The sequence below is a fragment of the Canis lupus genome, chromosome 28 (assembly GCF_011100685.1).
Source record: "Canis lupus familiaris isolate Mischka breed German Shepherd chromosome 28, alternate assembly UU_Cfam_GSD_1.0, whole genome shotgun sequence".
Lineage (NCBI taxonomy): Eukaryota > Metazoa > Chordata > Mammalia > Carnivora > Canidae > Canis > Canis lupus.
In genome coordinates this window covers 41,697,510-41,711,193 of record NC_049249.1, presented here as the reverse complement: position 1 = coordinate 41,711,193, position 13,684 = coordinate 41,697,510, and the positions used below count along the sequence as shown (strand labels likewise).

At 49.3% G+C, this 13,684-nt stretch overlaps 1 protein-coding gene across 3 annotated transcripts; it reads left to right on the top strand.

Annotated features, from left to right (window-relative positions):
• Positions 1-5,289: 5,289 nt before the first annotated feature.
• On the top strand, positions 5,290-13,462 carry SYCE1 (synaptonemal complex central element protein 1). Of its 3 annotated transcripts, XM_038579216.1 has the most exons (14): positions 5,301-5,418; positions 6,334-6,431; positions 8,403-8,465; positions 9,064-9,123; positions 9,433-9,507; positions 10,121-10,168; positions 10,493-10,547; positions 11,210-11,299; positions 11,528-11,591; positions 12,370-12,436; positions 12,516-12,639; positions 12,715-12,825; positions 12,977-13,064; positions 13,311-13,462. In XM_038579216.1, the coding sequence occupies exons 3-14, from the start codon at positions 8,444-8,446 to the stop codon at positions 13,386-13,388; spliced, it is 882 nt and encodes a 293-aa protein (XP_038435144.1). In that variant the 5' UTR covers positions 5,301-5,418; positions 6,334-6,431; positions 8,403-8,443; the 3' UTR covers positions 13,389-13,462. The 3 variants fall into 3 exon arrangements, with proteins under 3 accessions (XP_038435143.1, XP_038435144.1, XP_038435145.1); XM_038579215.1 differs by lacking the exon at positions 6,334-6,431 and having other exon boundaries at positions 5,290-5,418; positions 12,977-13,128; positions 13,311-13,439; XM_038579217.1 differs by lacking the exons at positions 5,301-5,418; positions 6,334-6,431 and adding an exon at positions 5,921-6,107.
• The last annotated feature ends 222 nt before the right edge of the window (positions 13,463-13,684 follow it).

Sequence of the window (13,684 nt, the reverse complement as noted above, 5' to 3'; positions counted from 1 at the left end):
ACTTCACTTCTAGCCCCAGAACACAGTGGTGTTCAGTAGGACAAGCCCCCCAAAATGCCCCCAGAACCTCCACAGAACTCACCCCTAAGGTCTGAAGCTGGGCTTCATACATGGGTCATGAGCACTCGTGGCAGCTCAGGGAGGATGACATGAGACATAACAAAGCCACAGCATTGACAGATGTGCATTCGTGGAGCAATGGATTTCTCCAAATATATTCTGAAAAAGGTAACAAATACACGGATACAACATTGATATTTTTAATTAAAAAGAAAGCCATACATATCACAGAGTAAAACTCTTTCAGTTAACAAATATTTATTGAGCAGCTACTTTGTGCAAATGTATAGATCTAGTCCTACCTGGGAGCTTGTGAACAGTGTGGGATATAATAAGTGGATCAAGCAGGGATGCTGGCTAAAAAGAGAACAGCGTGGGCTGAGGGGGCCATCGTATTCAGAGAGGCCCATTAGAAAGCCCCTGTGAGAAGGTGGCATTTGAGCCAAAATCAGAATGAAAGAGGGAGCAAATCCATCTGTGAGAAGAGCAACAGATTTTTATTAACTTTAAAGATAAAACATAAATGTTAAGACATTTTAACTTAGGTGTTGCTTTGGGACCTTTGGTTCTTCTCCTTAACTTTTTGGAATACATGTTTACTTTTCCTCAGTGTAAAACGCTCTAAAACAAATGTCTTATTTAAACATCTTTTATTAAAAGGCAAATAAATTAATCCTAGTAACCCCTAACCCTTAAGCCCTGAACCCTAACCTAGAGGTTGAGTACTGCATTAGTTTTCTACCAAAGTGTGAACAAATTTCCACAAACCTAATGGCCTAGAACAATAGAAATGTATTCTCCTCCAGCTGTGCAGCTCAGAAGTCTAATGTGTGTGGGGGCAGGGCTGTGTTCCTTCGGGAGGCCTCCATTTCCAGCCTCCACCTGGTGGAGGATTCCTGCATTTCATGGCTCACAGTCCCTTCCTGCATCCTCAAAGCTTCTAGAAAGGAATGCAGCTCTGCTGAGACCTTGATTTTAACTCAGCAAGACCTAGGTTGGACCTCTGGCCTAAAAAACTGACAAACATACCTGTGCTACTGTAAGCCACTACCTTGGTGGCAATTGATCACGCCAGCCATAGAAAACTAATCCACGAGTGAAGGTGAGTCTCAAATGCAGGTACAAATCCAGAGTGGAGGTGGTCAGAATCATGTTGAAGTTAGGTCAGAGTGTGGGTGAGGGTCAAGGACACCCTGAAGGTCAAGGTTAGTGTGAAAGTAAGCATCAGGGTGAGTAGGGTCAGAGTCATAATCAGTGCTTCAGGATGAATGTCAGGGTCAGTTTTAGGTAAATGGTCAGAGTGAATGTCAAATTATGACTCAATTTGAACATTAGGGCCTTGATTACTGTGAGGGTTGGATCCATTCAGGTTCAGGGTGAGAGTAGGTTCAAGGCAAAGTCACAATCAGAGTCAGAGTAAAGGTAGTAGTCATTTCTGGGTCAGTATCATGGTGAATGATGGATTCAGAATCAGGTGAAGGATATGCTGAAGGACAATACTGGAGTAAAGGTCAAAGTCAGATCATTTTCAAAGTGAGGGTCATTCCAGGATCAAGGATAGGGTGAGTGTAGGGTAAGGATCAGGGCCAAGTATAACCACAGCACGGTGGCTGCAAGAATCTTCCTGTTTTCCTCTCCTCTTTATTTACAACTGCTTTGACATTCATGACCAAGCAAAGATGCCTCTGCTCATCGCACCAGGACACCCAGATTTATACCCACCTGTGCAAAAGGAAGTAGGCAGACAGGCCCGTGAAGAGGCTTTCAGATCCAAGGAAGCTGATGAGCCTGCCCTACCCTGACTTGCTATGATTGGGAAAAGCACAACTGGAAAGTACAAAACAGGGTGACACTCACTGGAGTAGAGAATTTATTGTGGAAGCCCAGCCAGCCTGATGGGAAAACCAAGCACACCACTGAAGCAGGGTAGAGATGGGTTTGCAGGCAGAGGAGAAGGAAGAACTCGAGTCTGTCCTTCCCCAAGGCAACACTGGCAACAGCCTGCCCCTCAGTGCAGGTAGAAAGCAAAAGAGGTGAGTGGGTCCGTGACTTGGGGAGGTAACGGAAAGGGAAAGAGGCAGACAATGATAGCAAAAGGGATTGGAGGAATGTGTTCCCTACTGTCTGCTTCAAGATTTCAGCAGGATATGTGCCTGTGGATGTCTGGGAGTCCCCTCACTGCAGGATCCCACTACTGGGGCATGGGCACCCCCAAAGCCCTAGGTACAGCCACTCATCTAACCCTATTCTGCTGCAGCCCTGAGAGAAACCAGCTCATAGAGAAACCAAGAACTTGAGTGCCACCTTCTATAAAACAAAAGAGAGGTTTCTAATTGCCATCCAGTGGAAACAAAGCTTCTTGATCAAGGAAGGTGTTCACTACCTCCAATGCTAGGCAGAGGCACACTTCATCAAATGCTATGAAAAAGTAACAGGAATACAGTACCACAAAAAGGAGATAATCTGGAGATAATCTTCCAGTAACCCATCTCTCAGGCATCGAATATTGTAGTCTGACTGATAAAGCATTAAAATAGCTGTTATGGAGATATTCAACAATCTACAAGGAAGCTCAGATGGGCATTTCAAGGAACTTAGATATAACATTAAAGAACAGAAGGAGTTCTCTACCAAAGAGATTTAAATATTTTTTTAAAAATAACCAAACAAAAATTCTGGAGCTGGGGAATTCAACGAATAAGATGAAGACTCATTACAGAGGTTAGGTAACAGGGGAGATCAGATGGAAGGAATGATAAAGGACTTGGGGATGGGAATTTATAAATGATTCAGGAAAGAACCAAAATTTATAAAAAGAAACCCTATGAGAGCTGAAAGGAAATGGGCGTACATGTCCAAGAAACTATTGGTTTCTTTATACAGGTCCAATAAAGCACCTATTATCTCAATGCAGAAAGACCTTCTCCAAGTAAAGTCACTCATATTTGATATTATAAAGAAACTGTCAAAAGTCAATCATAAAGAAAGCATCTTGAAGGCACCCAGGGAACAAAAGAAAGTAACTCCTGTTAATCTGTCTCATGTCAATTTGATTCTTAGTGTGACCTTAGAAGGACCTTGAGGAAACAGGACATTCTTGAATCCTTACATACTCGCAACAATCCATCACAAGGAAAAATTAAGGAAATGATATCATTAACAATTTCATCAAAAATAATAAAATAGTGGGATGTCTGGGTGGCTCAGCGGTTGAGCATCTGCCTTCAGTTCAGAGCATAATCCCAAGGTCCTGGGATCAAGTCCCACATCGGGCTCCCTGTGAGGAGCCTGCTCCTCCTTCTGCCTACATCTCTGCCTCTCTCATGTGTCTCTCATGAATAAATAAAATCTTTTTAAAAACGAAAAAGTCACAAAATAATAATAATAAAATAGGAAAAATTTAAGAAAGATGTGAATATTATATAATATCAAAACTATAGGATGTAGATTTAAAAAATGAAGAGACCAATAAATGGAAAGATGTTTTGTACTCACAGATTGTAAAATATTGTAAATTGTGCATTCAAACCAAAGTGATCCACAGATTCAGTGTAATTACGATGAAAATTCCAAAGGCATTTTTCATAAAACAAAAACAATCCTGAAATATGTATGAAACCACAAAGGAGGGATCCCCGGGTGGCTCAGTGGTTTAGCGCCTCCTTCAGCCCAGGGTGTGATCCTAGAGGCCCAGGATCGAGTCCCACGTCGGGCTCCCTGCATGGGGCCTGCTTCTCCCTCTGCCTGGGTCTCTGCCTCTCTGTGTGTGTCTGTCATGAATAAATAAATAAAATCTTAAAAAAAAAAAAAAAACACAAGAGATCCTGCATAGCCAAACCCATCTTGAGAAAGAATAAGCCTTTATACAAAGCTACAGTAAACAAAAGGCTTGAAAGTGTTGAGATTAAAACAGGCAGGAGGATCATCACAGCAGAATGAAATAAACACAAGCGTCCACTTTCCATTGCTCTACAAGGGAGCCAAGCGCACCACGCACAGGACGCCTCCTCAATAAATACTGCTGGGAAAATCAGCCACAAGCAACCCAAGATAGTATGTTATGCAATACACAAACTCTTATGCCACACACAAAAAATAGCTAAAAACACACGTTTTCACATCAGGCCTTTCCTCTGCCACTCGCCGAGGACCACCCCTTCTTCCTTTACTGTGCACCGCACTCAGGAAGCTGCTGCTCCAGGCTACTCACCTCCTCCTCCCGCAGCTCCAGGCCCCCTCGAAGCCCAGGACTAGGGGCACCTCGGCGGTGGCCCCGTCCATGAGGATGCAGAGCAACGCCACAGGAGGAGTGCGACCCATCTTTGGCATCAGCACTGTTTGAGCGGCTAGAACAGACCAGGAAGCCAGGCTCAAGTGAAGGCCCAAGGCTGGGAAGGAGCCAGCCCTGTGCCCTGGCAGCAGGCAGGGGGGAGCCTCGCAGGGGACGCCCTTCACGGTCCCGCAGGAGCCAGCAGCGCAGCAGGCCTCCAAGCGCGCCTCCTCTTGCTGGTTCTCAGGACCCCCGTGGTTTGGCAGTGGTTGGCCTGTCCTGGTGGTAAATCTCTACTGTTCCAGATAAACCCGTCTTTTGCTGATAAAATAAATGGCATGTTTTGTTAAGGTTAACAGGCCTGATTCATTTTAAGGAAGAGCAAACAGAAAACAGCCTCTGAAAACTGCGCAGCAGCTGTGCTTGGCTGGCACAGGTGCACGTAAAAGGAAAGTGTCCGTTTGCACTAGGAGGAGCCGCGCGGGCCGGGTGGCCTGGGGCCACTGCTCCGCCCACGCCGCCGGTGCCCTGGGTGCCCCCGAATCTGTGGGAGGAGGTCCGCCGTGTTAGACTTGCTTGCTCCCCGCTTCACCCTTCGTCACACGGACGCATTAACAGTCCCAACGGGCCTCCGACCTAACGGGCTTTCTCCGGGCTGACCGCGCGCCCTGCGCTCGAGGACCGCCCACCGCGCGCTCTGGGCAAAACCGCAGCCGCAACCGCTCCCGGCGGCCCCGTCGGGGTCACGACCCGGGCACCAGCCCCGGGAGCGCGGAGCTCGGCCGCAGCGGGTCCCCAAGAGCCGACACGGTCACGGAGCCCCGCTGGCCAATCAGCGGCCTGGACCACAACGAGGCTGCACGCATGCGCACCAGCGCCCGTCCGCAGCCGTTGGGACCCGGCCCGCCGCGCTCCGAAGCTCAGTGCGCAGGCGTGCCGCGGGAAGCCCCGCCCCCGGCGCGGGTTTCAGCCAATCCCCGCCGAGGCGCCACACGCAGGGCGCTGGGGAGCCGAGGCCGTGGCGGGGCGGCCGGGGCCCTCGGGCGTTGAGCGGGCGGGAGCCATGGAGCCGGCCGAGAAGGCCGGAGGTAATGCGGGGGCCCGGCCACTGGGAGGGGCGGGCCGGCGGGGGCGCTGCTGAAGGAAGGTCGGGCCGTCCACAGCCGTTCGCCCGGCGGCCGCGCCTCAGGAGACCGCAGTCGCTCCGCTCTCCTCGCGGGCGTCGGGCAGCCGGGGACGCGGGGGCAGCGCGGGGCTCTGCTCCCGGTGCCGGCCGCCGCACCAGCCCCGCGGGCGCCCTCGCGGCTCGCAGCTTGCGGGGGGAGGGGGGAGGGGGAGGGGAGGGGCAACGGAGGGGGAGGGGCAACGGAAGCGGCGGCCCCGCCCCCACCCCACCCCGGGGCGCCCCCACCCGGCCAGGACCGGCCCACACAGGGGGCGCAGCCTGGCGGCCCTAGTGGAACCTTCGGGGCGTGGGACGGGGCTGCCCTCGGGCGCGGGCGGGGGGCGCCTCCGGGGGGCGCCTCCGGGGGCCGCGGGGAGCGTCCCTGAGGTGGGGCAGGTGTGCGGCGTCTTCGCGCCTCTGCCCGCCTTGGCTGCGGCTCCCCTGTGGCCTCGACGTCAGTGCGGGGGATGGGAGCCACATGTCCGCCTTCCGCCGCTTCTTAGTCGGTTTGACATTATTTTGAGATAAAAGTAAAACCTGGGGGTCACACTGCACAGGCTACCCTGTGCCCTGGGTGCTTTGTTCACAAGATATCAAGCGTCGCACAACAAGGTATGACGACCCCGTGTGGGCACAGCAGTCTGCCTTCCCCTGTGACGGCGCTGGCCATGCAGTAGAGGAAAAACCACTGCAGCCCACTGCCTGGTCCACTGATAGTCCCTGCGAAAATGGTTGCCCAGACTAACTGTAAAAACCATTTTGGAGTCCCCCAAATTTATTAACTTCAGAAAAATACAACCTTGTGTCTGATGAAAGGAAACACCCTCTTGTCCTCCAGTCCCAGCCTCCAGAGGCAACGACTGTTGAAGTTTCTTCTGTTATTCTGGCCAGAGGTTATCTAAACACGGTGTGCACGAATCTGTAGACTGACTGACGGTATGTTTCACTCTGGCCCTATGGGGTTCGCTCCACACCATTTTTTCCACTAGGGTCTCTTTCCCTGTTAGTACACACAAATCTACCTGTTCAGTGGCTGTGCGGCATCTTGTGGGGATAAGGCATAAGTTCTTGACTGCCGGGCATTCAAGTTGTTTCTCACTTTTGATGTAACAGGTATTGCTTCAGTGTCTTTACAGGCCTTGTGCATCCTTAACTGACTATATCTCATACATAAATCCCTAGATAACAGAATTATGGCCCCATCAGTTTCCACAGTCTTACCAGTATGTATGAGCTTTCCCACATCATCTCACTGGCCATTGTCAGATTTATTAATCTTTACCGATCAGATAGGTATAATATGTTATTTTCAACTCATTAATTATGATAGTTATCTCTTTTAAAATATTTAGTGACCATTTATATAATTTTTGCTTGACTGTCCTCTCCTTTTCTCCATTCTTATAGAGAAATGATTGTTTACCTTCTTTATATTGACTAGTTGCTCTTTAAAAAACGTATCATGGAAAAATTTAAGCATATTCAAAAGGTAAGAATAAAGTATAATTACCCCATGACCCCATCTTTCCACTTCAGTAGTTATCAGCTTTTAGCAAATCTTGTTTCTCCTTTATCCTCACCCACTCACTCCACTATTTCATTGGAGGATGACAGGCATGATAGCATGTCATCTATAAATATTTCCATACATATCTCTAACAGATATCCAAAATATAACCACAATAGTATTTTCATGTCTGAATAACAACTACAGTAATTCCTTAGTTTCAAATATCAAATATCCAGTCAGTTTTCTAATTTCCCTGATTGTGTCATCAATATTTTTTAAAGTACACAGGTTTGAATCAAGATCTAAATTAATGTCCATTTTTCAGATTAATTTATGTTCCTTTAATCCCTTTTAGTCTGCAAGACTTCCTTTCTTCATTATCCCTCAAAATCTGTTAAAAGAACTGAGTTGGTTTTCCTGTAAAGTTGCCAATCTGGATGTTGCTGATTGCATCCCCATGTGTCCTATTGCCTGTATTTCCTCTGAATTAGTATTTAGACTAGTGGATTAAAAGATATTAGTCTGACTTTTTTTTTGGCAAAAATAGTATATTATATTTTTACATCAAGTGGCTCATTGTATCCAGTTATCTTTATTGTGATGTTAATGCCATTAATAGTAATTGCCTAGATCTACCAGTTCATTTAGATATTAAGAATAAGAGGCAGCCCCGGTGGCTCAGTGGTTTGGCGTCGCCTTCAGCCCCGGGTGTGATACTGGAGACCCAGGATCGAATCCCACATCGGGCTCCCTACGTGGGGCCTGCTTCTCCTTCTGCCTGTGTCTCTGCCTCTGTGTGTGTGTGTCTCTCATGAATAAATAAATCAAATATAAAAAAGAATAAGTGCCTGTATTGGTTATAAACAGGTTAATATGAAATATTTTATTAAGAGGCTTCATAATAAGTGATTGTATATAGAATAGCTTTTTGTATTTTTTATGTTTAAATGAGATGTCTTAAATTTTCTTCTATTCTTTGAGATGCCTTGTATTTTCTGTTCTCAAGACTCTTTAGAACTCTCTAGTTAATTAGCCATCTGCAGTTAGAGTGATTTTTGATCCCTGTTTCTATATATATACGCCTTTTTATATATACCCCTCCTTTTTTTTTCTTTCATTATTACATCATGAGCTTTGAGCCAATCTTGAATATTACAGGCAGTGAAACTTCACCCCTCCCCTTGGCCTGAGTTTTATTAAGGGGAAATCTGTGGTATGATTTCACAATTGTAGAAGGTTGACAGTGAAACAGTCTGACTCATCTCATATTCAGTGTCCACCTCAGGACAAGAAGCAGGGGCTGCCATTGTGGCTGGGGACCTGAGCTCCCTCAGTCCCATACCAAAGTTGTTGGACCCTTACTCGGGATTTTAAAGCGTTTGGTTTTGCCTCCACAGGGCAGGCCAAGTCCTCCCAGAAAATTGAAGACTTGCTGGAAATGGTGAAGAAGTTGCAGAAAGGTCACATGTCTCCTGTAACTGAAGCACAGCCTGAGCTTTGGGATAAGGCAGAAATGGATTCAGTTCCAGACCCCACAATTTACAACCTTGGGAAATTAACTCATTTGTTCTCTCTTACTTTTAAAAATTAATTCTTTGAAGTAAAGATACAGCCCCATGATTCAAAATTACAGTCTGAGGGGATAGAAGGCAAAAAATTTTCCCAAAACCCTCTTGCTAGACACCCATTTGGCCCCCACTGCATTTAGTTAAATCCAGGGTTTCAGTGTAAACCTCCACCTTAGCTCTACTGCTCTCTGCAGCCCAGAGCTTACCAGACTCGTTCCAGCCATGTTCCCACCTCATGGCGGTGTCCCACCCCCACCTGGAAACTTCGCTTCCCATGATTGGGGACCTTCAAGAGGTCTTCCCATGGCTAAAGAGCATGCCCTACTCGTTCACTCTTTAATTCCTTGCCCGTCTATTTTTCTTGGCTACAATTTCTACAACCTGACTCAGTATCTCTATTTTTTCATTGCCTCCCCTGCCCAGAATAAGTTCCTGTAGGGCTCCCAACTTCCCCTTCCTGTCATCACTCAGCTTCCTTTCCTTCCTGCAGCGGGAAGCCTAGAGCCCAGGGTCGAAGTCCTGATCAATCGGATTAACGAGGTTCAGCAAGGTGAGCTCAGGGATTAGCTACATGATTTGCAGGTTCCTTGTTGAAAAGTGACTTAAGTATTTCATAGCAGATCATTAAACCAAGGATGGGTCCATTTAAATGCAACTGCTATAGTCATATTGTCCATTAACCTGGCGCTGCTGTCACCTGAGCCCCCCAAAAAAGGCATGGGCTCTGGAAGCCTCATTTCTTGCCTTAAAATCTGCCCCCCACCCAGATTTCCTTGAAGAGAAATGTGAAATGTCACTGTTTGCAGGGAATCGTGCAGTTGGAGGCTGCACTTATACATAGTTCTGCTTTTTGGCACAGCAAAAAAGAAAGCCAGTGAGGAGCTGGGAGAGGCCCGAACTGTTTGGGAGGCCCTGCAGAAGGAAATGGACTCACGTAAGCATACCAGGGGTTACCCAGAGGTCTCTGGTGTCAAGCCTTCCTGAACTCAACACTCTGGACATGTAGCATCCTTGCTGTGGCCAAGGGCTCCTGCCCCCTCTGCAGCATCAGGTCCTACCAGTCTCCTACTAGTAGGGTGGATAGGAGTATTCCCAGAGTCCCCTCCAAGCATCCTTCCACCTCAGGGCCTGTGAGGCGGTTCAGCCCCAGATAGTACAGGTCCTTCTTGCCACCCGTCATCCTAAGCCCTTACCTTGAATGTTCCTATCTCCAGTAGAACTCCCCCAGCCATCCCATTTAAGGATAGCACCCTGTCCCCACCGGATCACATTCCCCTTAGAACTTAATGTGTTTCTCCATAGCACATATTCCCAGTTCATCTCTCCTCTCCGTGTGAACACACTGGCCTCCACAGTTTCCTCAGTCAGCCATCACCAACCCTAGGGCCCTTGACTGCTTACAGGGAGTGTGGGCTCAACTCCCAAGGGTCCACATTTGGGGTTGGAGTAGAGCTGTCCCAAAGTGCCTGTGCAACCAGGGGCAGGTGCACTCCCTGAGGGTGCAGTGGGAGGTCTCCGATGCCTGAATGTGTTACTGTGTTTTCCAGTGAGTGGAGAGAAAGTACGCCTGAAAGAGATCTTGAACAAAAAGCAAGGTAATTGCAGCGACTCCATCCCCCTGCAGAAGCCAGTCTCTCCATAGTAGCTGAAGCCCTTTGAAACCTGAATTAGCTTGTATTCCTCCTGTGGCTTCTACCAGCCAGATGCAGGACTTGATCCTGGAACCCTGGGATCATGCCCTGAGCCAAAGACAGATGTTCAACCACTGAGCCACCGAGGCATCCCTCCACTAGACTTGCAGTAAATGACAAAGTCCCATCAGGTGTCCACAAGCCCACACATGATCTGACCCTATTTTCTACATCCAATCCTGATGTCTTGAAGGATTTTCACGTGGCCCTTGGCTCCTCTCCCTGCAGAGACCCTAAGAATCCTCAGGCTGCACTGCCAGGAGAAGGAGAGTGAGGCACAGAGGTAAGAGCTTCCACCTGGGCCTTGTTCTGCCCACCCCCTTGATCTGGGTGGAAAAGACACCAGGAAAATCAGCTCTGGACCCACGGTTGCATTATCTTCCTCTGTAAAAAAGAGAAGCTAGATGCAGGTCTTCCCACCTCAGTCCCAACAGCACACAGTAAGGGTACTCTGACTCACTCAGATAATCATTCATTTGCTAGAACTACCAAATTATTTCTGTGGTTTTATTCTATGCCTGGTACTCTTTCTAAAATAGGCTCCTTGGTTCTCTGTGCACTCATGTGTTCCCTCATTTAGGCATCTAGCCACCCAGTGTCTCCATCCACTTCAATATTCGTTAATCCATATCTCCACATAACCTTGATTTAGCTCATTTCATGACCCAGAGTCCCCAAGCCCTCGTATACCAACATTGGAATGGTGTGGGAAATTTGGAGGAGATTAGTTATCTGTGTGCTTGTGCACCTGTGTCCATGTTGATCTCCCTGATTTCACAACAGTATTTCCAGGGGACACGTGCCCATGCCCCCCCCATAAAGTGATCAAAGAAGGACCTCAACCTGGAAAGCCAGAACAGACCCCAAGAGGAAGCAGAAGCCCCACCCCAGCCCTCTCCTGGGGAGGTATTCAGAGACTGTGAGAGCTGCCTTGCCTCTTCCCAGGAAGCATACCATGCTGCAGGAGTGCAAGGAGCGAATTTCTGCCCTGAACTCCCAGATTGAGGAAGAGAAGAATAAACAGAGGCAACTGAGGTAAAGTCCCCGAGGCCAGGCAGAGTGGTGGTGGGTAATATTAGGGATGGGGCTTAGAAGAGCTGGCTGAGGTGAGGCCTGGAGCCTCAAGGTGGTGAAGGTGCTTCCCACAGAGCAGAGGACGTGGGCAACTTTCATATGGTCTATGCATGAAGACCCCTGGCTTGGGCCAAGGTGGGGAGGAATGTCTCAGCACATGGCTCCTCATCTTGTGTGGTTGGTCTGCAGGTTGGATTTTGAGGAACAGCTAGAGGATCTGATGGGCCAGCACAAGGACCTCTGGAAGTTCCATGTGAGTCACCCAAAGCCATTCCTCCCACCTTTCACATCTTCCCTGGCAGTCCCAGGCCCAAAACTCATGATCATGCTGCAGGCCTCCTTCCTCTCATCTGCCACCCCCAGCTCCTGAGCTAGCATGGGTGGTCATATGTCCAAATGGCCCTTAGCTCAATCCCTCGTCATCATCCTCACTGCCACCCGGTGTCCTTCTCTTCACTGGGCCTGCCCATTCATCCCTTCAGGGGCCAGGAGGAACCCTGATGAACCAAGGAGAGGTAATCCATAGAGCGGATAGGAGGGTGTGTCTGCAGCCATGACTGACACAGGGCACACAAGTGGGGATCCAGGCAGACCATCCTGACCACCTAGGAGTCCAGAGAGAATAAGTGTTAAGATGGAGGGGCTCAGTGAGGAGGCCACACAAAGGCAGGTGGAGCTGCAGTGCCAGGCTGGTAACTGATTCTCCAGGGAACAGTTGTGATTTGTAATGTTTTCGGGATGTCCTGTAAGAAATAGTTGCCTCAGACCTGATCTCAAAACTGGCAAAGTTCCTGAACATTAACCACCTCATGAGCCTCAAATGCAGCATCACAGGTATCAGGCGAGACAGTTCCAGGTGCAGACAGTAGCCAGTACAAAGGCCCTGAAGCTGGAACATGCCTTGTGTGCCCAGAGGCCCAGAATAGTAGGAAGTGAGGCAGGCTGAGTAGAGACCAGATCCAGATAGACTTCTCTGAAGGGCATGGGAAGAGGCTGGAACACATGGACAGGCCTCCTCTCTACCTACTCAGGGGCCAGAGCAGATGGCCCGGGAGATTGACACCCTGGACAGCAGCAAGGAGCACCTGCTCAAAGAAGGTGAGAGCGAGAAGGGGGAAGCCCTGATTTGCCCTGCACTGCCCTGCCGTACCCTGCCCATTGTCCCTTCTTGCTGCAGAGAAGCTTGTGGAGGCAAAGCTGGAAGATGTGAAGCATCGTCTGTGTTCCCAGTTTGGGGCTGACGGCTGCTCAACCATTGCTGAGGGGCTCTTTCTCCGCAGCCAGGAGGCTGCAGCTGCAGTGTAAGACCAAAGAGGACAGGGACAGGGAATGGGGTGGAGGGACGGAGTTTCCAGTGCTGATGGCCCCACCCTCAGGCATCTGTTTGAAGAGGAGAACAGGAAGGCCCAGGGGCTCCTGGATGCTGCTACACATCACCATGAGCAGCTGCAGCAGAAGTGCCAACAATTGCAGCAGAAGAGGCAGAGGTGGGCATGGAGGCCCTGCCCCCAGTCCCCAAGAGGAAGGTGGCTGTGAGGGCACCTCTGCTCCCCTTTCAGCTCATCTCCCCATTTCTTTACACCCTCTTGTCCCTTCTCCTCCCCCCTCCCCATACTGACCCCACCCCTTTCTGTCCAGGCTTAAAGAGGAGCTGGAAAAGCTTGGGATGCAGATCCCTGTTCAAGCCCAAAGCAAACAAGAGGAAGGGGCTGGCCCAGGAGAACCTGTGAGACCTGGAATTGGGTGGCAAGGAGCAGAGATAGCTCATAAAAGGAGCTGGGTAGAGGAAGGCAAGGAAGGGGAATCACAGAGTCCTCAAAGATGCTCTTTGGGGAAGGGTGTTCTCATAGGGCATAACCAAGACAGGAGTACAGAGGCTGGCAGTGGTGGGGTGGGAAGGGGCACATCCCAGTAAGGCTGTGGGCACAGGGGTGCACAGAGACTTCGCTTCTCAGACCCTGACCTCCCACAGGCCAATCCTAAGCTCCTAGGAGTCATTCAGGAGAAAGACCCAGAGATGCCCACCAAGGAAGGCCCTATGCCCTCTTAGGCAAGAAGGACTCTCCCTACCCTGGAGCCTATTCAGTGCCATGAACTTCAAGAAATAAAATTACTATTTCAGTACCACTGTCTCAGCTGAGTTTGTGCAGGGGTGGTAGGGCTTGTCCAGCCCAAGACCCTTGACCCCTGAGGCTGGGTAAAACCTTGGCCACATCTCCATTTGGCCTCAGCCAGAGTTCGACGGGAGGTGCCCAGTATGTGCTTCCCTAACCTCATAGTCTCTGCTCATTTCTAGGACTACACACCCTGTTTTGGATCTCCAGGCAGAAAGGTGCACGTTCTGCA

What these genes read in the sequence shown, in the direction of transcription:
- SYCE1 (XM_038579215.1), top strand. Translation starts at nt 5,394, where the DNA reads ATGGAGCCGGCCGAGAAGGCCGGAG. An exon ending in GGAGCACCTGCTCAAAGAAG is followed by an intron (nt 12,437 to 12,515) that starts GTGAGAGCGAGA and finishes TTCTTGCTGCAG; the next exon opens with AGAAGCTTGTGGAGGCAAAG. An exon ending in CAGGAGGCTGCAGCTGCAGT is followed by an intron (nt 12,640 to 12,714) that starts GTAAGACCAAAG and finishes CCCCACCCTCAG; the next exon opens with GCATCTGTTTGAAGAGGAGA.